The sequence below is a fragment of the Anas acuta genome, chromosome 13, assembly GCF_963932015.1.
Source record: "Anas acuta chromosome 13, bAnaAcu1.1, whole genome shotgun sequence".
Classification (NCBI taxonomy): domain Eukaryota; kingdom Metazoa; phylum Chordata; class Aves; order Anseriformes; family Anatidae; genus Anas; species Anas acuta.
This window is the reverse complement of record NC_088991.1, coordinates 7,339,082-7,363,964: the sequence shown is the minus strand read 5'-3', so window position 1 is coordinate 7,363,964 and position 24,883 is coordinate 7,339,082. Positions and strand designations below refer to the sequence as shown.

At 40.0% G+C, this 24,883-nt stretch overlaps 2 protein-coding genes across 3 annotated transcripts in view; one reads left to right on the top strand and one right to left on the bottom strand.

Moving 5' to 3' along the window:
• FAM199X (family with sequence similarity 199, X-linked) overlaps positions 1-4,117 on the bottom strand; it is a 36,164-nt gene extending 32,047 nt beyond the window's left edge. Inside the window, exons 1-2 of the mRNA XM_068697613.1 lie at positions 3,930-4,117; positions 2,927-2,960 (exon numbers count right to left, since the gene is read on the bottom strand). Of these exons, the coding sequence (XP_068553714.1) occupies positions 2,927-2,931 (5 nt within the window). The 5' untranslated portion in view covers positions 2,932-2,960; positions 3,930-4,117. The remainder of the gene's footprint in view (positions 1-2,926; positions 2,961-3,929) is intronic.
• Positions 4,118-4,230: 113 nt separating this feature from the next.
• LONRF3 (LON peptidase N-terminal domain and ring finger 3) lies at positions 4,231-24,078 on the top strand. Of its 2 annotated transcripts, XM_068697585.1 has the most exons (12): positions 4,231-4,925; positions 5,585-5,703; positions 6,271-6,393; positions 8,580-8,735; positions 10,125-10,368; positions 11,043-11,133; positions 14,311-14,425; positions 14,856-14,977; positions 15,646-15,804; positions 16,793-16,955; positions 17,746-17,895; positions 18,595-24,078. In XM_068697585.1, exons 1-12 carry the CDS (start codon positions 4,328-4,330, stop codon positions 18,751-18,753), a joined length of 2,199 nt encoding a protein of 732 aa, XP_068553686.1. In that variant the 5' UTR covers positions 4,231-4,327; the 3' UTR covers positions 18,754-24,078. The 2 variants fall into 2 exon arrangements, with proteins under 2 accessions (XP_068553686.1, XP_068553687.1); XM_068697586.1 differs by lacking the exon at positions 8,580-8,735.
• Positions 24,079-24,883: the final 805 nt, after the last annotated feature.

Below are 24,883 nucleotides of genomic sequence, written 5' to 3'. Positions count from 1 at the left end.
AGTGAAAAATACAGCTGGAATGGGATGCTCACTGTTTGAGTCCTGAAGTCTTGTCAAGCCAATCGCTAGTCAGCCATCAATTAGGAAGCTGGCAGGTTTGCATGAGAAGGGCGCTGCTTTTCTTACTACACAATGTTCACGGATCAATAGGTAACAAGGACTTGTACAAGTTCTACTAGTACTTGTCCCTGAAAAACAAACCCCAGTGATACACTTGCTTTCTCTATTTGATGGTGCCATGCATTTATTTAATCTGGCTAATGTGTTTGTGAATGTCTTAATCCTAGTGATTTTCTAACCATGACGTGAACATAAATTCCCTCATCATTACTCCCTTTCATTTCCTTTATGGCACATGGAACATTACGCTTTTTCTTTCAAGATTAACATGTCAAAACATTCAAACTAGAACTTGAGTTTGATTATTTTTCAATGTAAATAATTTGTATATGGTAACAGAGACACCCAGTGCATGGAGGAGTAGGCATAGTAGGCAGAACGTAAAATGAGAGTTAAAGATAATTGCTAGAAATTGTCCAGAGATTCAGGAGCAAAATAACACAGAAAAAAAACACGTCTTCACTTCCTGTTCTCTACCTAACCATAAGTTAGTGCAGCTTCCTGACTTTGGGTTTTAATTGGCTCAACTCCATGGGCCATCTGTCCAAATCTCTTCTCACCTACGGACTGTTAGTGTGAAGCACCTGAGTAGAAAAAGCCATCTGGGGCTTTATGTGACTTAACATTCCTACTCCCAGTGGAGAAGCTTCATCAGGATGAGTAGTATGTCAGAATTTCAGACGTGGTTAGTTGTGTTCATGAGGGGAAAGGAGCAGGATTGTTCACTGGTTTTGTGGTCTCTAAGTGTGATGCAGATTATAGCTCCCAAAGAAGGCTGAAGAATGTAGTCATGCTCTCATGCTGTCTGTTACGCCAGCCATTAACTGCTGGAAGAAGATCAGTATTGTGCTCATTGTCATTAAAAGGAAGAAATTAAACCTCCCTTTGTAGAAAAATCATACAAGAGAGATGTGCTTTTGCAGAGTGAGTCACCTCCTAGCTTTAACTTCTTCTGTTTAAGTGAAGGATAAATCAGTTCTTGATCTCATGAACAATGCAGGTAGGTAGGATTTGCTTTCCTTTTTTTTCCCCCCTTTATAATCAAATACAGTTCATGACCCACTGCTGCTCCAAATCCATCAACACATATGAATGTAAGACAACTCCATGCTTTCAGAATGTTACATAAACCCCCCCCAAAAAAACAAAGCAAAACAAAAAAACAGCATATCCGGATTGAGTATGTACATTCAGTTTATACAGCTGTTTTTGCTAAAGCAGTCTTTCCAGAATTGGGCAGGTTGTCAGAACCATGCATTTTGTAGTTGTACTGGTGAAAAGTGAAGTAGTATCTTGGCTTTAAAACACTTAAGTTAGCGAGCGTAAGGTTCACTCTGTACCTGTCACACCCCACACAGTACTAACGTTTACCAAACATCACGCACAGCAGGAACTGGCAGAGGCAGAGCCAGCTGGTTTCCTCCCCAAGAAGTCACAGAGCTGGTGCCCATAAGCCATCCATGATAAGGTCTTAACAGTTTTTTGGCTTTGGTCTGTGATTCTATGATCCACATAAGCATACAGCCTCTACCACTGCAACAGCTCACAAGCCCCAGCTGCCCTTTTCTCTTGCAATATTTCAGCTACGTCCCTGCTGGTGTAAGAGAATTCCCAGAGGTACATTGCACAGTGCTTTTTTGAGACTCATTTTAGTCCCAAGTGATCAGACTGTCAGCTAGCCCCGTGGACGCTTTCCTATGCTGTAAATAGAATCTGTGGAAGTTCCTTTCAGAGCACAAATCCTGATTACATTTTCAGTGATAATCTATTTCTATTCCCTATCTTGAATTCACGTGCTGCTAGAAAACCTCCCTTTATTCCACAATTGTTATCTCTTTAAAAGTGTCTGCTATGTAACTATGTAAATACTGTTGGCGTATGCCTGATAGAGAGATTGTCATTGCATTGCTACTGGTAACCAGTGGTTATGTCACTTTCCCTCGCTTGAATAGGCTTTGACTCATAGTGGTTTTCAGGACAATGGTTATAAAATAACACACTGAGGGGTTGCCGAGTCTATAGTTTTGCAATGGAGACAACTGTCAACCTCAAGACTACAAGAACACATTTTTTCTGTTTTTTTTTTTCTTTTTGTTAAGGATTTTGTTCTTTTATAGCACAAGTTTTTTTGCACAGAAGTTGGAAAACAAATTGTCTATGTCCTGTTAGACAGGCTGAGTTTGGTGGGGAAAACCCACACTTCTGAGCACGTGCCAACTGTTCCTAATTGTTCTGAAGCATTGCCTAACTGAAACTATAAGTACTTCAGTTGTCCTTTCTTTGAATTATTTGATGCCAGGCTGTGCTGTTCTTTGGATTATTGCCTGACTTAACCAACAGGAGAAAGAATTACTGAAACCAGTGATTATTCAATTAAACTTTTTCTAATGAAAGGACTTACCTGGCAACTTTAAGAAATATACATATATATATATATATTTTTTTTTTTTCAAGAGCCAGAGGAACAAAAACCAAATTTTTGGCAGGTGCAAAAGAGTCTTATCATCACAGGAATCAAAGATGACCACAGGGTCTGATGGCTGGCTTTCAATATAAGCTTAAGGACTGCCAGCACATAGGCATCACAAGACTAGCTCTCATTATTAATGTACAATCTATGCTATTAAGATATAAGATCCTGAATTTAAGTGGCTTTAAATTACTTTTTCACTTTGTCTGAATTTTCTTAAGCATCCTCTCTGAACAGGGACTTACAAAAGTCAGGTTGACCTTTCCCTCCTTCTATTTTTTTGTCCCATCCATTTGACCCCCTCAGGACACAGCTTGTCCCTTAATACCTGCTTACCTCATACACTCCAGGCTGGGGAGTCCAGATGCTTCTGTAAGTAAGAAATGAGAAATTAATTCAGCCTCATCACAAAGCTGAAGAGCTAATAGTATCACTAATAGGATATTCACAGAAATTTCAAAGTCTCCAGGAGATTAAAGCATTGTGAAAAGTGGCCTATATTTTTAGAGCATATACATACATACATGCATGCATCCTGGACATTTATAGAAACTCTGACCATAAATCTGTGTAAAACTGCAAGCAAAAACAATCAGACAACTAATTTCAAAGCAACTGCTCCTATTCCACGGCAATGCAGGTCATTTTCTCCTTACACTCCGTTTTGCATGGAGTTATACAACTAGTGCCAGCCTTTCATACAATGAAAACCGCTGGGTATGTGCAGGTTGAAGCAGCCAACGCAGCAAGTCTTCAATAAAAGAAACATACCCTAAGAGCTGTGGGTTTTGTTGTTGTCATTTCTGTTTATTTTTTTTACACACAGAACTCAGGATGGCCAGATGTACATCTACGAAGTGTCCCACTGCAACATCAGACAAACCTAGCATTTCACTCCCGTGTGGTGCCTGTGTTTCCTACCAGCACGGCCAGCTTGCATCAAAACAGAATCATTAAGGTTGGAAAAGACCTCAAAAATCATTTGGTCCAACTTTCATCCTACCACCATCACCCGCTAAACCACGTCCCTAAGCACCACATCCAACCTTTCCTTTCCAACACCCCTCAGGGACGGTGACTCCACCACCTCCCTGGGCACCCCGTCCCAACGCCTGACCGCTCTTTCTGAGAAGAAACACCTCAGAAATTCCTACCTAAACCACCCCTGGCGCAACTTGAGGCCGTTCCCCTTACTCCTACCACTAGTTACCTGTGAGAAGATGCCGCCCCCCAGCTCCCCACTCCTTCCTTCCAGGTACTCGCAGAGAGCAGTGAGGTCTCCCCTGAGCCTCCCCTTCCCGGACCTGACCCCCCGGCTCCCTCAGCCGCCCGGATTCACCTCAGGGGCGCGACGCCACCTCAGGGGAGCGACGCCCCGCGCGCCCTCACAGCCCGAGCGGAGCCACCACAGCGCTCGGCGCTTCCCGGGCTCCCCGGGGGCGGGCATTTCCCCCCCTCAGACACCACAACGAGCCCAACCGAGGGGCTCGACCCCTCACCGCCCGGAGGCGGGCGTCTCCCCCCTTCCCCTCAGTAGCAGCAGCGGTTACAAAACCGCCCGGTTTTATAACACCCCGCGGGCGCCGCCCAATGAGCTGGGGCTCTGCGCATCATGTGGCCGCCCTTATATAAGCGGCGGCGGGCCGGGACGCTCCCGGCGCGGGGCGGCAGCACCATGGCCCGCCGGGGCCCCGCCGCGCCCCCCGCCCGCCCGGCTCGCTGAGGGGCGCCGCCGCCATGGGGTCCCGCCAGCCGCCGCCGGAGCCCCCGCTGGTGCTGCAGCAGCTGGCGGCGGGCGGCAGCCGGGCCCCCGAGTGGCGGGCGCTGCTGGGGCGGGCCGACGGGCTGGCGGCCGCCGGGAGGCTGCCCGAGGCGCTGCCGCTGTACCGCCTGGCGTCCCGGCACCGGCAGCTGCGGGCCGAGCAGCTAGGGCGGCTGGTGGAGTGCCTGGCCAGGGGCGTGCGGCTGAGGGAAGGGCTGCCCGCCGCCGCCAGCGGCCCCCAGCAGCAGCAGCCCCGCGACTGGGAGGTGTTCGGCTGCCGCAAGTGCCAGGGCTTCCTCTTCGAGCCCGTGTCGCTGCCCTGCGGCCACACGTTCTGCAAAAAGTGCCTGGAGAGGGAGCGGCCGCCGCGGGCCCGCTGCGTGCTGTGCCGGGAGGAGGGCGGCGCGGCGGGCGGGCAGCTCCCGCGGGTCAATGTCATCCTCAGCAACCTGCTGGCCAAGTGGTTCCCCTGCCAAGTGAAGGCGTCGCAGCTCCGCCACGAAGGGAACCGCCTGTACGAGGAGAAGAAGCTGCAAGCCGCCCTGCAGAAGTACAACGAGGCGCTCAGCCTAGGTGAGGAAGGCGGAGGTGGGGGGGGGAGCTGGGAGGCTCCGTCCCGCGGTGAAAGTGGGTCAGGAGAGCAGCGGTTGCATAAGCCGGGAGCCTGCGGTCCGGCCCCGTTGTGTAAGGAGCTGGGAGGGAAGGGGGGAGCCGGCTGCGGGGCTGCCCCGAGCCCCCCCCTGCGAGCCCCTGAGCTGCGAGCCCCCTGTGCCCTGCTGCGGTGGGGGACAGGTGCCTGTGGGCAGCGCTCCTCTTCCCACCTCCAGCAGAGGCACGGAGGGAACCGCGCCCACCCCTCGAAACTTTCACGCTTGCAATTTTGAAACTCCCGTCTACACAATAGCAGCCTTCCTCCTGCCACCCCAAATGTCTCCCGTAAGTTTCTGGTCCTCGGTCGGAGCCGGTGATTTATTGTGCAAGTGTCTGGGCGCTTCTTTATGCAATGTTTCCTGCGGTTATGTAATGTGTAGCTGGCACTTGGGCTGGAGCTGCACGAAGAGGCTTCCATATTTCGTTTACTACACGGTTTTTTAAAGACTGGGTATATATTTTTTTTTAATGCACAACTTGTGAGGAACAGCGTGTGCTTCAAAAATAAATTTGAAAAGAATAAAGCTTATGTAACTACTTTTAAGTTCGGCTAATCAACCAATTTCTGTTATTTCCTACAGCCCCAAACGACCACTTACTATACAGCAACCGGTCCCAGATTAACTCTACTTTGAAAGCTTGCGAAGAGGCATTGCATGATGCAGAAGCAGCATGCAGACTTCAGCCGTACTGGTTGAAAGTAAGTTCTGACTCCAGTTGCTTTTTATGCTGCTGCCCTGGATAGAAAACCATTGCCTTGGTCAGAGCTGAATCTGAGGCAAGCTTTGTCTTGTAATTTCTTGGACTCCTGTGGCTTACAGACATTGAACCATGGTATTCTTGAGCTTTCTAGGGTGAAAGAAGAGAGTGATAATCCTGGAGGATGAGCTAGCGCTGTTGTTTTTGACCTGCAGGCATCTTAAGTTCATGAACTGTCTCTAAAAACTGGATGTTGTGCTTATATCTTTATATAAGGAAGTAATCACTAGTTAGGAGATTAATGTAGGGGAAGTAGATTTCTCCAAGATCAGCTGGGCTCAGGTGCCATGAGAATTATATCTGCCCGAGTTGGAGAATATCCCTGTTCTGCCTGTAAGAGCTTGAAATGCAGGCACTGGTGGTGTCAAGGTGTAATAGACTGTTTTAGTGAATTATCCCTGCCTAACTTTCTCTGTCTGGAAAGATTTTCTATTGCTTCATCTTGCTTTTATTGCATTCTCACAACAAAATGAATGAAAGCTGCAGCTGTGGATATGTTGTGTTGCAGGGTCACTTAAGGAAAGGACAAGCATTAGCTAATCTGGGGAAAACAGAAGAAGCTTTAAGAGAGTTCCTATTCTGCCTTGCTCTAGATACTGGGAACAAGACTGCCAAGTCTGAGGCTCAGAAGGTAAGTTCCCTAAATCATCTGGAACTATGTTGTTTTCAGTGGCCTGTCATAGAAAAAAAGAGTTTTGTTTTTTTTTTTATTCTTTCCCCTGCCCCTCATTACTGTGAAGGGCTGGGTGGAGGGATGTCCAGGCTGTTGTTCAAATTTTGGGCTTATGTGTATCCCTTTCTTAGAGGTAGGGAGGTAGTAAAATAAACATACTAGGCAGATACTATGTGGAAACAGTTATTCACAGTGGTAGCATCAGTAATCTTGAAGTAAAAGTCAATTGTTAATAATCACCACCCACAGACTATTGTGATTCCCTATAATCAAACTAATGTTCTCTTTCCTAGCTTAGCAAGGTATTGCCAATGAGAGTGCAAAAGAGGGGGAGTTGCTATTGAATGTTGTATCAGGCTGTTGACTGCTAGAACACAACACGCAGCACCCCTCAAACTCCACTTGGGAGCAGCAGCTCTCTTCCTACTGCCGGTCGTGCTGTGCTGAGTATCGGTGTGTGAAGGAGGCGTGGAAGGAAGCAGTCAACAAAAGAGCTGTTTTTAAAATAGTTCTTAAAGGTTGCTAATAATTAACACCAAAAAAGCAACGAAATAGATCTGCGGTGAGCCTTTTCTCAGCAGCAGCTGAAGTTGATGTGGATTCTTAGAGGTTTTGTAAAATTTGCTAGTACTACTTTGCCCACCACTTCAGAAATTAGTGTTTTGACAATCATTTTCTGTTGTAGCTAAAAGGCTTAGCGTCACAGCAACAATAGCTTATGATAATAAAGAAGTAATACTTCTGTTTTCATTATACTGATTTTTCTTTCATGACAGTGTGCTCATGCTTTTCTCAGTGGCTGGTGGGTTGTGAACCTCTGGGCTGCTGACTGCTGTGACATGAAAAGCCTTTCAGAAACACAGTAGCATTCTTGCAGTGAAGCACTGCTCATGAAAGTAACTGAGGAAGTTATAACCTGGGTGGCTGCAGTGCAGCCAGATTTGTATCTCACTTTGTATATGGTTGAGACTTCCATTTCCTGTGATTTTTTTTTCTCATTGTTATTTGTTTAGCTTTCTGGCTTGGTTAGACTTTTTTTTTTCTTGCCAGTGTTTTCCACGCAGTCTTTCACCATCATTGTATCATAACTTGTTTTTTCATAGTCATGCTGGGAGACTTCCTATGCACTAGAGCAAGAAGGGCAGGAATAAACAGATATGATTCTAAATTCAGACTCCAAAGAGCTTTATCTAAGACACCTGATTTCTGAGCAGTGGGGTTCTGAGAAAAAACTTGGCTGCTTGTGACTGAAAGAATAACTTGGGCACTCATCAGACACAGAGTTCATCCATGATGCAGTATTCTACTGGGGCATTTCCAAGGCTGTTTGCATAACAATGTCGAACTACTTCTTACCAAATTCTTTGGGTGTAACTGTGATGTTCTGCTTCTATTAACTGTCTGTCTGTGTTAGTTTTGACATAGCTTGATCCTTTGGAATCTTTTTTGGCTTTAAAAAGCTATCTTAGCTGCCATATAGCTTCCTCAGGCATCAACAGGATCACCTCTGTTGTATGTTGAAATTCGTTTTCAAAGTGTGCAAATTTTCCATTCATCTGTTTCTTTCATAATCATCTGATGAGCTGTGCTGTACGAGTGGCTACAAGTTGCAACTAGATACAGATTCATTTATTTTCTGATAGCAAATGAAGAAAGCATTTTTCTCCTGACTACACTTTTGTATTCTCACGAGTGAATAGAAATAGTTATAATTTACAGTATCAGAAACACTTAACTGAACTTGGATTGAGTTATAATTTACAGTATCAGAAACACTTAACTGAACTTGGATTGAGATGAGTGTTTTCCATACTTAGTAAATTCAGTGAAATTTCTGATGTGCAGCAAAAAATAAAGATGTTAGTAATTTATGGTGAACTGCAGAAAAACAGGACACAGGTGTGTGTTTCACTTAGAATGGTTAGTAATGTATGGACTTGTTTAACTCCCAAAATGTCTCCTCTGTTTGCTTGGCCTGTATTGCTTTAGCTTGTGCACTTTTTTCTCTTATCCTAGACTAAAGGGCTCTTTTAAACGGTTTTTAAAAAATCAAGGATGCTTGTCAGCTATTCCCTTACTTGCTTTTTCATTTAGAGCTTGCAAGGAAGGAACTAAGCAGTGAAGTATTCTGTTTTATATCACAGCTTCTACTTAGTTTGTTTTCACTCATCCCGGGAAATGCTCAGGAACACTTACCAGATATCCTGCAGCTGTTGTCACATCACTCTAGATTAAAGGGGAATCTCCTAAATTCAGTGGGATCTGGAGGCACCAGCCATAACCTACAAAGGTTGCTCAAGGTAAAGATCGAGTCTGATGTGTGGTTCTTAATTTTGCTGTGTGTTTTATGTTCACGTGGGGAAGCCTTCTCTCCTTTTCATCTCTGGGAGATGGAATGATGTGTTTTTTCAGACATACTGTGTTACAGAACATACAAAAAACAATGTGGGTCTACTGAAGTCTCTTACTGACTTCTTCTGTTTCTTTAATTGAAGCCCTCTGTTGTTCTTACAAATTTTATGTAAGAATTGAGTGGGTACTGTTGCTGCCTTTAGCTCTTCTGAGTAGCTGGTAGTAGAAAAGAGCCTCTGAAGTACGGATTGAGATTCCCTCAAGGGCCTTGAAATACTCAAATACAGGGTTTTAGCTTGAACTGTAACTGATGTGTCAGCAACAAAGTCATCCTGTGTTCAGTTTCTATAGGCTGATTAGAGATTATTGTAGAGCCACATAATTTATATTAGCGAGACCATAACTTGGTTTTCACAGCCAGAGTTTTGTGAACAGCTGTAGAGGTTTAAATTCACAGGTTTGGGTAAGGACCCCTTCTGCTTCATTAAGACCTGAACTTTGAGAATAGGATCTGCATATGCTGTACATGTAGAAGAAAACTTGACTAGTCACTACAAACAAAAATGGTAGGTTTTGAATAGCCTTGTTGAGACTGTTAAGAATAATCAGTGACCTTGTCTTCTGGAAAGGCTTTTAGGATACTCTGAAAAGAAATCCCTTCATACAAGCCTGTCATGAAGTAAGTCATTTGAGGGACAGTTCACTCATCTTTCTACATGTTAAACATCATCCTGATCACAATTCACAGTATCTGCTTTCAGGCTCATCTGGGGAATTGATGTGACAAGCTGATAGGTGAAGTCCTATGGAATGGCTGCTCACAGGTTGTTCTGTAGCCATAACAGGATAGAGAATGATTGTTTTATCCTTTGCAAAAGAAGTCTCTCTCTGAAGGAAGCTGTGCATTTTTTTTCCTGTTTTAAATTGCATGTTTATACAGCTTCCTTAGAATGAAACTCACATTGTTTTGGTTGTTTTGATGGTTAATACCATCCTTATGATAGAAACAATATGTATTTTTCCTTGGGTTAAGCGATAACAATGTATTTAACCTGACATTTAGCCAGATCTCTGCTTGAATTTCATGGCCAAACTATAAAGCCACACACAAAGGCTGAATATACTCAATGATACTGGAGGAGGGAGGGGAGGATAGTTTGCAGTTATTTTTCATTGAAATCAAGCCCTGACAGAGTAATTCTCAAACTGCTGTTCCTTGACTGACAAAGTCCTTCCTGGTGATTCACAATATTAAAGACTTATGACATGTTTGATTCTTTTTCCTTACCAAGTTGATGGAAGATTGATGTTCTAATGTCAATCCTCTCTTTACACAGGTAAATGTGGAACAGAAAAAGGGTTTTCCTATTCAAGAGGAACCAGATGTAACTACTTCTGGCAATTTGAGGAAATCCATACAAATCACAGAGAGTAAAAAGGACTGCTTAGAGGAGGAGAACAAACTCACCTCCATTGCAGAGTCTGCCTTTCTCATTTCTGATAAGCGCAGCCTCCTGAAAAGGAAGGGCTGCTCGGAGGAGGTGAGAAATGCTGAGGTGCCCTGCAAGCTCATGAAGAAAGGTATGTTGAATTGCACACAGAACAAGTTCCATGACATGCAATTAGAGTTTTTGCTCACACAAAATTTAAGAGGGTCCAAATTACACTTTGATTTTTATACTTTCTCTTTAGTTTAATCAGGACATGATGTGGAACCTTCCTTGTAAAAAATTAATTATGTTGGTCTAAAAGGTAGCTAGGAATGTCGAGTCGATTGCTCGTTTATCAGCAGAGCTCTGAATCTTTTAAGGAACATTGTTGTATGTACTTCTGGCACTTTCCGTATCAATTAAATAATAAAGAAAATTATGCTTAAGCATTAATTCTGTTTGTTTTTGACATGTGAGGTCTAGCCCCTTTTTTCGCAGTGTGGGATGTAGAGTAGAATGACAGCAAAACTTGTCCCACTTAAGGCTTCCAGCAAAATATATTTTGATGTTGTTAATGCAAGACTAAATTCAACCCTCTGTAAGCTGGCATAATGTCACCAAAATTAAGGGGAGGTGTGTTTATTTGTGTCAAAGCTGAGTTTGATGCTTTGTGTAGAAATTACTGTAATGATGCTCAATGGTTCAGTAACTTCCAAGTAAATACAACGCATGTTTAAATATCAGATGCTGGTTGTAGATGTACAGCTGCAGGTTATGCTTACGTATCAGTGCCCAATCATACTGTAATATGTTTTTTATTGTTAGATGCGGTTGATACTAAAGGAAATGGCACTGGGCAACATACTCCATTTGAATCTGTGGATCCATCAGATCTGGACTGCTCCCTGTGTATGAGGTATCCATTATTTCCTTGTCATTAGCTTTGAAACTGGATCTCTTTTCCATTTTCAGTCTAGAGATTTTCTAGCTTACTTGTAGTTTTCCCTCTGACTTGAAACCAACCTTTATTATAATTATTATTCCATTAATGCATTTCTAGACCTTTGGTTCTGAGCACTGTGATGAATAGGTACTTCCAGTCTGCCCCAGATTAATGACTGGGAAGGACATGTGAGGTCACTGAAGGGTTACACACATTAGTGGAGGTGTCTGAAAGATTTCTTCTCACTAGTTACACCCACCCACTGACCCAGTGCACTTGACCACAGTTCATCCTCTGGAATTTACAGAGCCATATATAGTGTTTATATAATACACAAAATAACTAAGTATTACCAATACAGCAAGCTTGTATTTAAATTAGTGTTCTTGCTATGACAATAGGAGGGTCTTGCAAGCAATCAAGTATGTTTTTTTCCTCTATTGCTTAACAGATGCACTGAATTCCTTAGTTTACAAAGTCTATCACTGTACTGCTTTGATCTCTTCTCTCAGTTAATTAACAGATTTTTTCTTAAGGACAGCAATGACTTCGATTTTAGAAAACAAAACAACAACAAAAAATTGTCAAGCACATGTTTTACTGCTTGCTTTGTTTAAAAAGAAATGAGATTTTGTTACTGACTTTGAAAGAAACACTGGGAAGATGTGTTTCACAGGAGTCTTGATCTCTGCATTAAAGCATTGCTTACATTTATCTTTTTAATTACTCAGATTTATCAACAAAGTATGCTAAGGTTTGTCTTGCACAAAAATTCCAATTCTTGAATATCAGATATTAAAAAAAAAAAAAATCCATGAAGAGGCTTTTTTTTTCTGAAGGTCTGTGACTGGAGAAATGAGGATTTTCTTTGCTTTGTTATATGCTGGTAGGGGGGAGTGCTTCAATTTATTTCAAAGAAACTGAAACCTTTGAGGGAACAACTGCTAAAACTTGCTTCTGCTTGGAATAAATCAGATCTGTCCCTTCTACCCCCAAGTTGCCTACAGCTAAATACACGCTCCAAAATTTTACACAACTGTAAGAACACTTGATGCTGCTAAAAAACAAACTTTCCTCTAACAGAAAGCCACACAGTTGGTCTTATCTGGCTTTAATGAGTTTATGATTATGTCCACAAATAATTTTTCAGTGCTTTTAATGAAATTAATTAGTGCTACTTTCTCATCCTCTGTTAATCAGAAACAGACCAAAATACATTCTTAAAGGAATTTAGCTTGAGGATTGCTGGTTCTGTGACAGTACAGGAATGTTTGTTAGTGCTGATCGTATAATTGCAATCACAAATACAGGCCTTGTATCTAGAAGGATGTCAGCCTTGTAACACTGCAATAATGAAGGCCTGTGCTAAGGGAATCTGTCACAAGATCTTTTTCATGTTATTAATGCAGGTTGATCATAATTATTTCCTGCTGTGTTTGTCAGATGTGTTTTAGGGATTTGGATCCTGAGATACTTTGGACTAATTACCTAGTAACCTACTGACCTATTCACAATTACCTGCAGGAGCTGTTATTAGCCTATTTGTCTGGTAGGGTGGCCAAAACGTTATTGATCTACATTCACTCCAGCAGCAAGGAGGAAAAAAAGTAAAGCTCAAAGCAACATGTTGGTGAGAAATGAGGGAGCATTACTCAGCAGGCGTGAATACTCATTTTCTGCTGTTACAGTAGCTTAAAATGATGTCACAAGAAGTCTTTTTTGTATAGTGCTGCTTTCTGCAAGTCACAACACTTGGTCCAGGTCCCTCAGTCACTGGGGAAAAAGCTGCTGCTGGCTACAGTGAGCCAGAGCAGGATCGTGCATTTTAACAGGAATTTCTTGTATTTATGCTAACACTTCAAGTAGTCACTACGAAATAATTGCATACACAAACCAGTTCTTACTGAAGCATAATGTAGATTTTGGTATTTTACGTAATTCAAGGCAATAAGGTAAGACAGTGAGGTTTCTGTTCATGAAACAAACAAGTAATAAGGGTTTTTAATGACACAGTCAAGTTGCAATAATAGGTGTGGCATTTTAGATGCTTCTTCATATGTTCCCTTGCTTAAATGTCAATATTTATAGTAACTAAGGACATTTAATAAAATGGCAATGGCAATCTTGTGAAGAGCCAATTATGCTCCTAAGTACACTCATCTTGTTCATGATATTAATAAATGTGGGTTTACATGTTTATACTTTCCACAAGTAAAATAGAACTTAGTTTGCAGCTTTGATAAACTTGATAAACTAAAATTAGGCTAGTATTTGAGCCCCTAAAATGATTACGCAGTATGCTGTGAAGCGCATCATATGCCAAGCAATTTAATTTATAGCTTTGAAGGTTTTGTATTTAAAAAAAAAGTTATTTAGATTTAGTAGGATTATTTAAATGATCAACATCTCTCTATGGTACTTACTTGCAAGGAAACATCACTTTACAATATCACATAGTTATAATAAGCCAAAAATATTTTCTACATGAAAATAAGTGTCCCAGAGGTGCTTGAAATGGGTAAAGGTTAGATATGAAGATACTTTAAAGTCCTGGCCTTATATAATTAAATATTTTTCTAGATGAAACATGAATTTAATATCATTGCTTTTCCAGAAAAACAGTCATTTGAAGGTTTAAAAACTGTCTATTCCAACAAAACTGCTTTCTCAGTCCAGGTTTGTAATAATACATTTCATTGTAATGATTTGTGGGCTATTACTGCAAATAGCTGTTTTGGGTAGACCGAAGCACATACAAGTAATCACATGATTTCCACACTAATAGTTGTATAAGCATTGCTCAGTTTCATCAGAAAAAGTTAGATGGTCCAACTTCTGCTACTATTTATTGCTTGTGTTGAACATAATGAAGGCCTGGCCTATCTGAACTTAAAAACAGTATTTCTCCCTCGCATTCACCAAAATTTGGGTTCATGGGCTGCCTTTTCCACATTGGGTGACAAAATTAAGTCTGTAAGCTGAATAAAGACAAAAGTTGGATGAAGACATGAATGAAAAGCAAGGAACAGTTTTATCCCTTGAGTAGTCAGTAGCTAAATTAGTGAATTAATGCAAAGCTTTTTGGTAAAAGCTCTTTTGTTTTGGTACACGATATTGTTGTCTTTTTGTCTTTTGGATTTTCCAATCCAGGCTCTTCTATGAACCTGTCACTACACCTTGTGGACACACCTTCTGCCTCAAATGTCTTGAGAGATGCCTGGATCACAACCCAAAATGTCCCCTGTGCAAAGAAGGGCTCTCAGAGGTAATGATGGTTGGATGTTGTCAACACAAATTCAAGGGCACAGGACAGGATCAAGTAGCACCTTCAGGAATCTTCCAAACTCAAAAGTCATATTGCTTAACTGAAGAAAAAGGTGACTTCTGAAATGCCCTTGTAATTCTTGTGACTTAGAGCAATCTCCATTGTTGAAACCTTACAACCAGGTCTGTACTTGGGAAATCACGAAGGGAAGGCAGGTCACCTACAGATTGTCTAAAATAATATTCCTAACATAGGGAATAGTTTGATAAACAACTCTTCAGTGGCAGTGCAACCTTAAGATTGTTTTGATGCACTATAGACACAGAAAAATGGAACAAACAGATGACTACCTTAGCATAGGCCACGCACACTTTGAAATGCTACACAATATAATGGCTTCTGTGTTTTTTGGTTTTGTTTTTTACTGCAGTGCTTGGCTATGAGGAAATACTGTAAAACAGTACTAATGGAGGAGTTAATAGCTAGATATCTTCCAGAGGAACTCACTGAAAGAAGAAAGATCTATGAAGAGGAAATAGCAGAGCTTTCCAAGTATGTAAACCATTTATTTAAAACTCGGTGTTTAATACTACTGCTGTTAGCTAACAAATGCTTCCTGCTGCAGGGGAACGCAAACTAAGATGCTGACAAAAGAGCTTCTTCCTTGGTATCAGTGATTCAAAGAGAACAGGGCCCAGGTGAAATTGTGCTTTGAGTAAGCATAAGAACTGGACGCTGTGCTAAACAATAATAAGAAGAAATCCGGGATGTTACTTTATAAACAAGCTATAAAGCAATGTAGCTGCTTTCAGTAGCCCTCTGTGAAAGCCACAGAGCAAGACAATAAGTGGAAGTAGTCTTACAGGCTGGGGGGCAGAAATTACTGGGTAGGGAAGAAGTGGGATTAAGGAAAATCTATAAAGAGAATAGCGGAGATGCTTTAATGCTCTCACTAGCAAAACCAGACAGCGTAACTAAAACCTTTCTTGCTAATAAGTGGTATATCAGTTTGCACAGTAACTAGTCAGATAATCAATTTAAAGAGAAACAGTTTTATGTTTTACTTACTACACTAATAATATTCTAAATTTAAACTTCTATTTACAGATATAATAATTTTAAAGAATGTTCTTGTATAAAATGTATGGATCTTATACCTTGTGAGTGTTTTGGTTAAGTTTCCTATCTGGTGTCTCTCTTTTTTTTTTTTTTTTTTACAGCCTAAATAAGAATGTTCCTATATTTGTCTGCACGATGGCTTATCCTACAGTCCCGTGCCCTCTGCACATATTTGAGCCATGTTACCGCCTGATGATTCGAAGGTGCATGGAGACTGGCACCAAACAATTTGGGATGTGCATCAGTGACCCTGTGAAGGGGTGAGTGAGCAGCATGCTTGGGCCATCTGATCTACCCCACTTAGTTTGGAGCAAGGCCTTTGGAGAGAGGTGCAGAAAGGTCCATCACTATAAACATATGTGATAGTTCTCTAGTAAAGAGACCTTCTACCTAATCATGCCAGTTAAAGACACTGAGAAGACTGAAGTTTCTCTTTTTGAGCAGTTGGATTCTGACTATGACTGACCATCTGTCTTGAAACACACAGAGCTAGTGCATTTTATACAAAGTTGAACTGCAGACCTCTTAAAAATATGTGGAAAGGAAGCATATTTTCAACTGTTTTAAAATCTAATGCTTTGCCACAAGAAATCAAATTTAAATGGCAGTAAGGTAAGGTGTTCTTTAAATTAGGAAAATAGCTAAGCTATTGGGCTACAGTTCTAAATACACTGGAGGCTGTAGAGGTAGAGCAGGACCTTTGTAAGGACTGGCTGAGCATTTACATTGAACCTTTTACAGGCAGTCTTAGTGGCCTTGACCTTGATGTCTGTCTCTGTATATAGCTCTTTCCTTTTGTTTTGAGGGATACCTACAAGGTATGACATACACAAAATGCACGCCTCTAAAATAAAATCTGCTGAAAATGTGGAAGCTTTTCATGTATAGATTTCATAGCCCTTCCATAATTATTCTAAATTGCATTTGTTCTTTTGTCTTGATTGAAAACACCAGAGTTATGGAGAAAGCATGCTTCTGGGCTGTATAATTTTCAATTTCATAAGCAATTCCTTGTATTCTGAAGCATACAGTTAGTGTTAATCAGATCAGACAGCCTGAATATTCTTGATAGTTTTGAAAACAATTGTTGAATAATTTGAGCTATAGCAGGTCAGTACTATGAACAATGGGAAAGAGCTGACACTAGTAAGTACCTTTTGTGATAGGGACTGGCTGTATGGCAATTCTGTGGAACTAAGGGTAGAGAGAGTAAGACTTGTTTACTTGCTTTTGTTCTGATTTAAATAGGTTTGCAGACTATGGCTGCATTCTGGAGATAAGAAACGTTGAATTCTTTGCTGATGGCCGCTCCGTTGTAGACAGCATTGGCAAGAGGAGATTTAAGGTGATACAGCACAGCCAGCGCGATGGCTATAATACAGCAGATATTGAGTACATTGAGGATCAAAAGGTGAATCCAAAAGATTTCATTTAAACTGTATAATACCTAAAATTCAAAGCAAATATATCACACAAACTTCTGTTTTGTGGGAACAGTTACTATTAAATTAAACTGGTATTTACTGACTGCTCATGGTTAAAGATGAGAAATGAGTTACACAAGTACACGCACACACTGCCCATATGCTGAAGAATGTTCTCCCTAGAGTATTTTAGAAACTAAGTGAATCCAGGATGAGATCTTCCCACTCTTCTAGACAGAGTAACTGCAGTTGATAAAGGTGGTGGGGTAGGGGCAAGTTGCCTGTTTGCTCTGAAGCTAATTAGAAAACTTCTCTTCAGGTAAGAGGGAGCAGGGTTGGGTCTACTACACCTTCAGAATGATTTACATCAATTATTTAAAAAAAAAAAAAAGGCAAAGTATTCTGGCTGATATAAGCTTTTGTTTTAAGTGGGAAAATAAAATTACTGTTTTGAGGTGATAAACTTTTAACTATTTTCATAATCTTTTATTGTGTTGTAGGATGCTTATGAAAAGATATTTTCATATAACAATCCAGAAGTGTTTATTCTCCAAATTAGAGTCCTTGGTTTAGAATACGTTATAAGAATGTGAAGTAATTGATAAATGAGTTTGTTTTTAGGGGGAAAAAAATCCCACTTTTCATGATTCATACTGGAATTCTCTTGGCATTCTTTGTTCTCTTCTCCTACCCACCCCAGAAAACCCTAAAGTAATGATTTGCCTTCCCTAACAGCAAACTGAACAGTAACCTTCCCCTTCTCTTTACTCATTTCAGGTGCAAGGACAAGACTATGCTGCATTACTTGTCCTCCACGATTCTGTCTATGATCTGGCATATACATGGTTTAACTCGCTCAAGCAGGCACTCAAAAGTCGAATTCTCAGTCATTTTGGTCCGATGCCAGCTAAGGATCCTGACCCACAGGTACCCAGAATCCATGGCTTATGTAACTTCTAGAGACAGAAATAGCAAGGATAACTGATAAGCTGTGAAGCATCGTCTTTTATGATGAAAATAAGAATGCTCTGTATTTATCCTGCATAAGCAAAGTATCTGGATTATGTTGCTGTGCACCAGTAGTAGCACTACTGTAAACAGAAAGCTCATATTTAATGTTGGTAACTTAACCTACATTATTAATCCCAGGACACTTAAATGTCTTTTTGCCTACTCTACTTTGCAAATTAGAAGTGTAAGAGAAAGCAGGGGAGGAAACTTGTTACTCTTGCTAAAGGACTGCAAATAATAGGGATCCTAAAATAACAGAATATAACAACAAAAGTAAAATATGAAGTGCCAGGTATAAAATAATTAAATATGAAGGAGGCAGGTATCCCAAAGGACTGGATCAATAATTAACAAGAGGAAAAAAAAAAAAGGACCAACCTATAAACTGTTGCTAAAAATAGTAATGCACCTCACTTCCACATTCAACATCCCATTTTTAGGAAAGGTGCAACTTGGCTGTAACTTCTGTTTCAAGCCAACTAGTAATCCCAAGCCATTAGGCTGGCAATGACATAACCTGCTTGCTAGACGCTGTGTTTTCAAAGAAAAACGTTCAAAACCAAGACCATACCACATACATGTTTCCTAACTTCTGCTTTGTTCCCCTTACTGCAGGCTAATCCTAATGGGCCAGCATGGTGCTGGTGGGTCCTAGCTGTCCTTCCACTTGAGAACAGAGCTCAGCTCCCTTTCCTTGCCATGAAATCCCTCAAAGACCGCTTGAATGGCATCAGACGTGTCCTTACATTCATGTCTCGTACAAGATCACGGTGATGGTGAGGAGAGCTGTGAAGTCTCCCACAGTACTTGACTGTAGAGTATTTCTTGTAACTTCATCTAACTGCAATAATGTCTTACAGATTTAAGTGTCAGGATGTTTCAAGCCTGAATTTCAAAGAAAATGAGTTATAAAGATCAAGGGATGTTTATGGATACTTCAGTAGTTTCCATTTGGAACTCTGAGATGATTATTCAATCACTGCACTGCTAAATTAATAACAAATGTGATAGAACAAAAAGTGATCTTGTTTGCCATAAACCTTTTAAAAAGCTTAAGAGGTTTTTAATTTATTTTTATTTTTATTTTTTGTAGTGGATAAAGGATAAACTGCAGCTTAATGTGAAGCAGAATTAATAATGTTTATGCATTATTTCAGTGAACTGCAAAGTCTTTTCCAATGGTTCAGGTTTTATATAGCATTGTGTATAATAATGTTCACAACTTCCGTTTGATAATTTATTTTTGCACTATGATTTTTTTGTTTCAAAGTGTGTATTATTTATGTGTTCATTCTCTAAAGGAACGTGAGCTGCTCTATTTATTTAGTGTTTTTACCCTGTATGTACAACTGGGGGGATAATTATGATTCTGGCAGTGCACAAAAAACTGCTTTGATCATTTTTCAGATACTTGTGTTCAAGTACTTTGAATGTTTTTCTACTTGTCCCCAGTTCTACTGTAGCCGAAGGATTTTTTCTCCTGAAACAGCCTGCCATGAAGTCTTTGTATACACAGATTCTGAGATAATTCATGCACAGTTGTTGGAGCTTGATCCTATGCTTGCAACTAGGTCCCTGATATCACAAAGCAGTCAAGGACATACTTAACATTAAGCATGAGTGTGCAAGTGCTTGACTAAATCAAGGCATTGATCAGCTGATGGCAGTGGAAATTGGGTGACAGAAGGTTCCATCCCCTAATATTGCACAGAATGGGGAATATCTTAGTTGAATTTACATCTGAACCCTTCCTTGCAAGAAAGGATGATGGCTACAAACAACTGCTAAAGAGTGAGCCACACTCAGTGGCTACTCCTAAAAATGAAACTGGAAGGATTGGTATCATTTCATTGTAGGATATGACACATCTTTTTTTACAAATACTCTTGTTACTGTTGAGATAAGCTTTATTTTTTTTCTAAGTGTTTGGGACTTGGTTTTGGAGTGTGTATGTGGGTGGAGGGAGGGTTAATTTGAACCACAGGACTCAGAGGGCAGTTTGTATTACGTGAGAAGGAAAACATAATAAATGCTATTTATTTATTTCACCCCAATCTTCAGGTTTCTGTTAGCTTCAAATCTCTACCCAGCCACTGCATTTCTCTTAACAGAGATTGGCCAGTGTTGTTAAATAGTAGCTTAACTTAACCCCTAATGAAAACAAGTGCATTTTTGGGTGATCACTTCTAGCTGTAAAGCAGGTAAAAACAGGGCAAAAATGAGAATAGCAGTAACTTAGGTGTTTTGTTTTGTTCTTTTGTTGTTGCTTTAATCAACAGTTGGTATATTTTGGCTTTCTTGATTTCTGCCTACCACTTTCTGGGACTGATCTTGCTTCCATGGGGCTCACTTTGACTTTCATTGATTTCAGTGTGAGCAGAACAGGGCCTTTTATTCCTAGCTACTGTTTTCAGTGGCAAAAAGAAACAAAACAAAACCCTGAAACTGTTGTGGAATGCTACAAATTTACTTATTTTATCCCACCATAGCACCAATTGCCATTCCATGCCTTTATGGAAAAATGCAGTAGAATTTAATGTTTCTGTGTTTTCCCCATCATTATTTCATCAGAAACATCTGTTAAGAGTAATTTCTGTACTGTTAACTTTCCATAAAATTTTGTTCCCCCTCTTGTTAAATTCTATAGGACTTTTCCATAAGGGTACCAAAGAAAGAATGGAAGACAAACGCATTTCAGCCTTGTGATGCAAATGGAAGATGTATTCTGTGTTTGCATTTAGCTACTCTAGAAATGCTACAACTTGTTTCCATACTGCTAGATTGCTGCACTTCTGACGTCTTCTGTAGGTGGTACTTTACATGCTTCTCTGTGAACAATGTATAGAAATACATACATGTTCTGAACAATAACAAGTGTATGGTGGCTGAGACCTGCTATAGCATTTGTCTTCGTGAGTCAAAGTGACTCCTACTTGTTTGGAAATGAAGCTGCATTAAATATAATTCTTCCTTAAACTATTATGTATTAATGCATAACAAGGAGCCCACGTTGCTCCCAAAGAAATAAGCTGGCACTTAGTTCCTCATATCTGTGAGAAAAGGACCTTAAATATCTATTTTACTGTTTTCTCACCAATCTTACTGTTTTCTTCCTGCACTCTACATCTTCTGCATACTCATATTCTGCTTATTTTGTTAATTCAGAAATTGCCAAGGAAAGGATCCTTGATTTTATAAGCAAACATTGTCTGTCTTTACTAGATTTGAGTACAGCTGTCAATTTGCTAATTAGAAATTTGCATATAGATGCACTGCATTGTGAACACCCAGTGTATTTGGTGCAGCCTGGAAACACTGGAAATACTGCATACGATGCATACAGTTGACCTGCATATGGACAACAGATCAAGTACATCAAGGAAGTTCATCGGTACATGTACAGTACCGTTCTGTCTGGGACTGCTCTGTGACCACACATCCTAGATTAATGGGTAGTCTGCAAATTCCCTCAGGTTTTAAAAAAAAAAAAAAAAAAAAAATGTGAGAAACAAGTTTCCTATAGAACACAAAGCTGTCCAGTAAAAGCTGGACAAGGAGTAGCCTCACTCTTCAGTGAGTTCAGATGGTTGTTTAAGTAATGAGATTTAAAAAAATCTTTAGTTATGCCACACTATGGGTGACTTTTTCAGTTGTAGTAATCAGTACAAGGATGTAACTGCAACATTTATTACATGTATAAGTAAACAGATGATCAGATTTAAAAATACCTTCTCTTCAATAATAGAAATGGCATTGATCAAATTTAATGGGGGAATATTTTATTTATGCTTCTTACTATGTTCTAGGTATTTACTTTGTCTCAACCACTCTTGATCATTTTTTTTTAAAAGCACTTTGTAAAGTTACTTTTCCTCTGTGGCTAGAAGTATTGATTATTTTTTGTTGTGAGGTCATAAGTAATGCAAAGGCTTCTTCCTAGTCCTTTAGAGAAGGTATCTTCCACTGACCCTTGATTAGTGAGTTGGGTTTACTACAACCAACAGAAGTTCTTCAATTCACATAGAAAACTGAGTCCCCCTTTAAAAAAAAAAAAAAAAAATCTGATGGAGAGGAAAGCCACTAATAGAACAAACTAAGTGCCAGTCTCCTCATGAATATCATGGTAAACCATTCAAACACCTGGAGACTGTGAAAACTTCAGATTTGCATTTGAGAGATATAGTTGTGTTCATCTGAAATCTTTTCACCCTTCCATAGATGAAGTATTTAACAAAACAGATTAAGTAAGTAACCAAGGCTGGCTGTATCACCTTTCCAAATATCTGTACATACAGATAGCTTCTAAATAAAAACAGATGACTTGAGGGGGAAGAAATTACAGTAATGTTTCATTCCCATACGTAGACAAACTTCTAACATTTATAGTAAATTATGTTGCTTTGTGTAGCAATAACTTATGGGGAATTGCTTCTATCAAAATAGCTATTATCTTGGCTTGCATAACTGTGGAAAGTAAACTGGAGGCAGGACTGGATTAGTCAGGAAAAACATCAACTCTGACAGTGAACTCGCACAGTTATACAAAGTAGTTTGGTAATATTAATAACATGATAAAATGGTGTATCACCTGTGTGTTAGACCATTATCATGCTAAATCTAATTGACATTCTAGTGTTAATTGTAAAATTTTTTCATACATTTTCTCTTCCATTGGCTTGTAGCAATAACAGATAGAAGCTGTCATACTGAATGGCTGACCTATTGCTTGGCCTATGCTTCCGTCCTGTATGACTGCTTGCAAACAGAACACCTGAACCATGGATTTCTTAATCCAAAGATTATTTTAATTAATAAAAAGAGTCAGGGGGATTTGGATGTAGCAGGTCTGGCTTAGTTTGAGCTGTAGAAAAAGCTTTGTAAAATTAAGTCTTGTTTTAGATGTTTGTTTTTTTTAATGATTTCTGGTTGGTGCTGAAGTTTTACTGGTGTTTAAACTAGTGACAGACAGGAGTTGTACTTAAACACAGTGTTTAGAAATGGAGGACATGTTCACGAACTTATTTAAAAACAAATGTAAATTAACTACAGGGTTTTTGATGCATCAAAACCCCACTAGAACTGTATGCTTTCTGGGTAGTGCTCTCCAGTCCCCTGAGTTCTTCATTAGCTGAAGGCTAAGCAGGGGTTGAGGTCAGTTATTTTGTCAACTTCACAACCTAGCCTGTAACTGATACATCAAATAGTTTAAGATCTGATCTGGAGTTTACTCCAAAGCCCAGTAAATCAATGAAAGTCTTAGAGCTACAAAAAGGTGATAGTTACTATAGCATAGTCACTGTTCTGAAACATTTTGCTAAGTAAATATTGTCTGGGTACAAACTGAACTGCCTAGTCAGGATTAAAATGAGGGATAATACTTAAGAAAAACTGAACTAGTACATTGACTTCCTCATCCAGGTGTCATGTGAAGTGCTTACTAATGATGGAGTTTCATAAGGTCTAAAGTAACCCTCACATAGAAGTGCCTGTATTCTGTTATTGCCATTCTTGATCTTTTTAAGAGAGTCATAGCCATATATTTTATAAATATACACATATGCACCTTTAAATCTTTAAATTTGCAGAACAAAGGTTTACAGAGCAGAAGTGTAGCAAAAACAATGTAATAGCTTCTATAATTCCCTGGTGAGGGATGGGAGAAGTACAAAAATGAGGAGGAAGAGACTCTGTGTAAGATGTCTTAATTTGGCACCATATACTTGTCCAGTTTAATTCCATCAAGCTATGTGGTTACAAGAGTGCCAGAAATATATCTATCAAGCCATTTTAAATAAGTTCTTTGTGGACTTGTATATTCCATTTGTTTGTAAAACATCCTTTTGTGCACTGTAATGAACTTGAACTGAAACTTAAGTTATTATGCTCATATCACTGAACAGAGTACTGTTCAGCTACCTCTACATAAGGTTGAAGTACTTTGTTTTTTTCCAGATTTGTTCACATTGTCATATAAAATATATTTTTTAAAAATCATAGTCCAAAGAACCTGTATGTGTCTGTAGATGTACGTATAACTATCTTGTACCAACAAAGTCTGTGTGGAGAGTTGTTTGCTAATTAAACTTTTTGTGTTCTTTACTCTTTGGCTTGCATAACAAAGAACTACACCTGGTAACAAACATGACACATGAGCTGCTTTTTCTGGTATTTTAGAAAAAGGAATAAAGAACAACTCTTAGATCCTACAGTCATGCAACAAAATTTGATGTGAAGGAACTAACTCCCAGAAAGGAAGTTAGTTGCCCAAACCTCATTTGTGAAGGACAGCAGGAGCATTTTTCCTTCTTTGTAGTAAAGTAGGAATGATGGGAACTGACAGGGGCCTGGCTTTCAGCACTACATTTGCTTCTCTGGACTGTGGTACCTTTCACATACTGTTTGCTTCACAGTGAGTTGCTTCATTGTCTGTGTTTTGAAGCAATAACCAGGCTAACTTTTCATTTACAGTCTCAGCCAGGAATGAGCCCTAGCTGCTTTCAAAGCTGTGTGAAAGCACTACATTCAGTGAGGACCCCTTAACCAGATGTTTCATAGGGTTTAAGTCCTCAATTTTACAGGAGAAGCTAAAAGTGTAGTTTTATTCATAGAACTATCACTGAGAGGAACTTCATATTTTATTCTACTAAAACTGTGGAAACATTGCCTGATTTTTTTTAAAAGGTAAACACATACAGACTGTTCCTTTAAAACACATATGGACTGCTCCTTTACTTTGTCGTTTAAGCAAGATAGGAGCTGTGGCACGGTTGTCATACGCTGAATCAGTCCCTGCCACTTACACTACCAGAGCTGGGCTTGCTGGCTGGTCTCTTATGTAAGCTTGCTCAGGTCCTGCATTTATTTTAGAATCCAGGGCATAGTCTAAAAACTGTATATAGTAAGC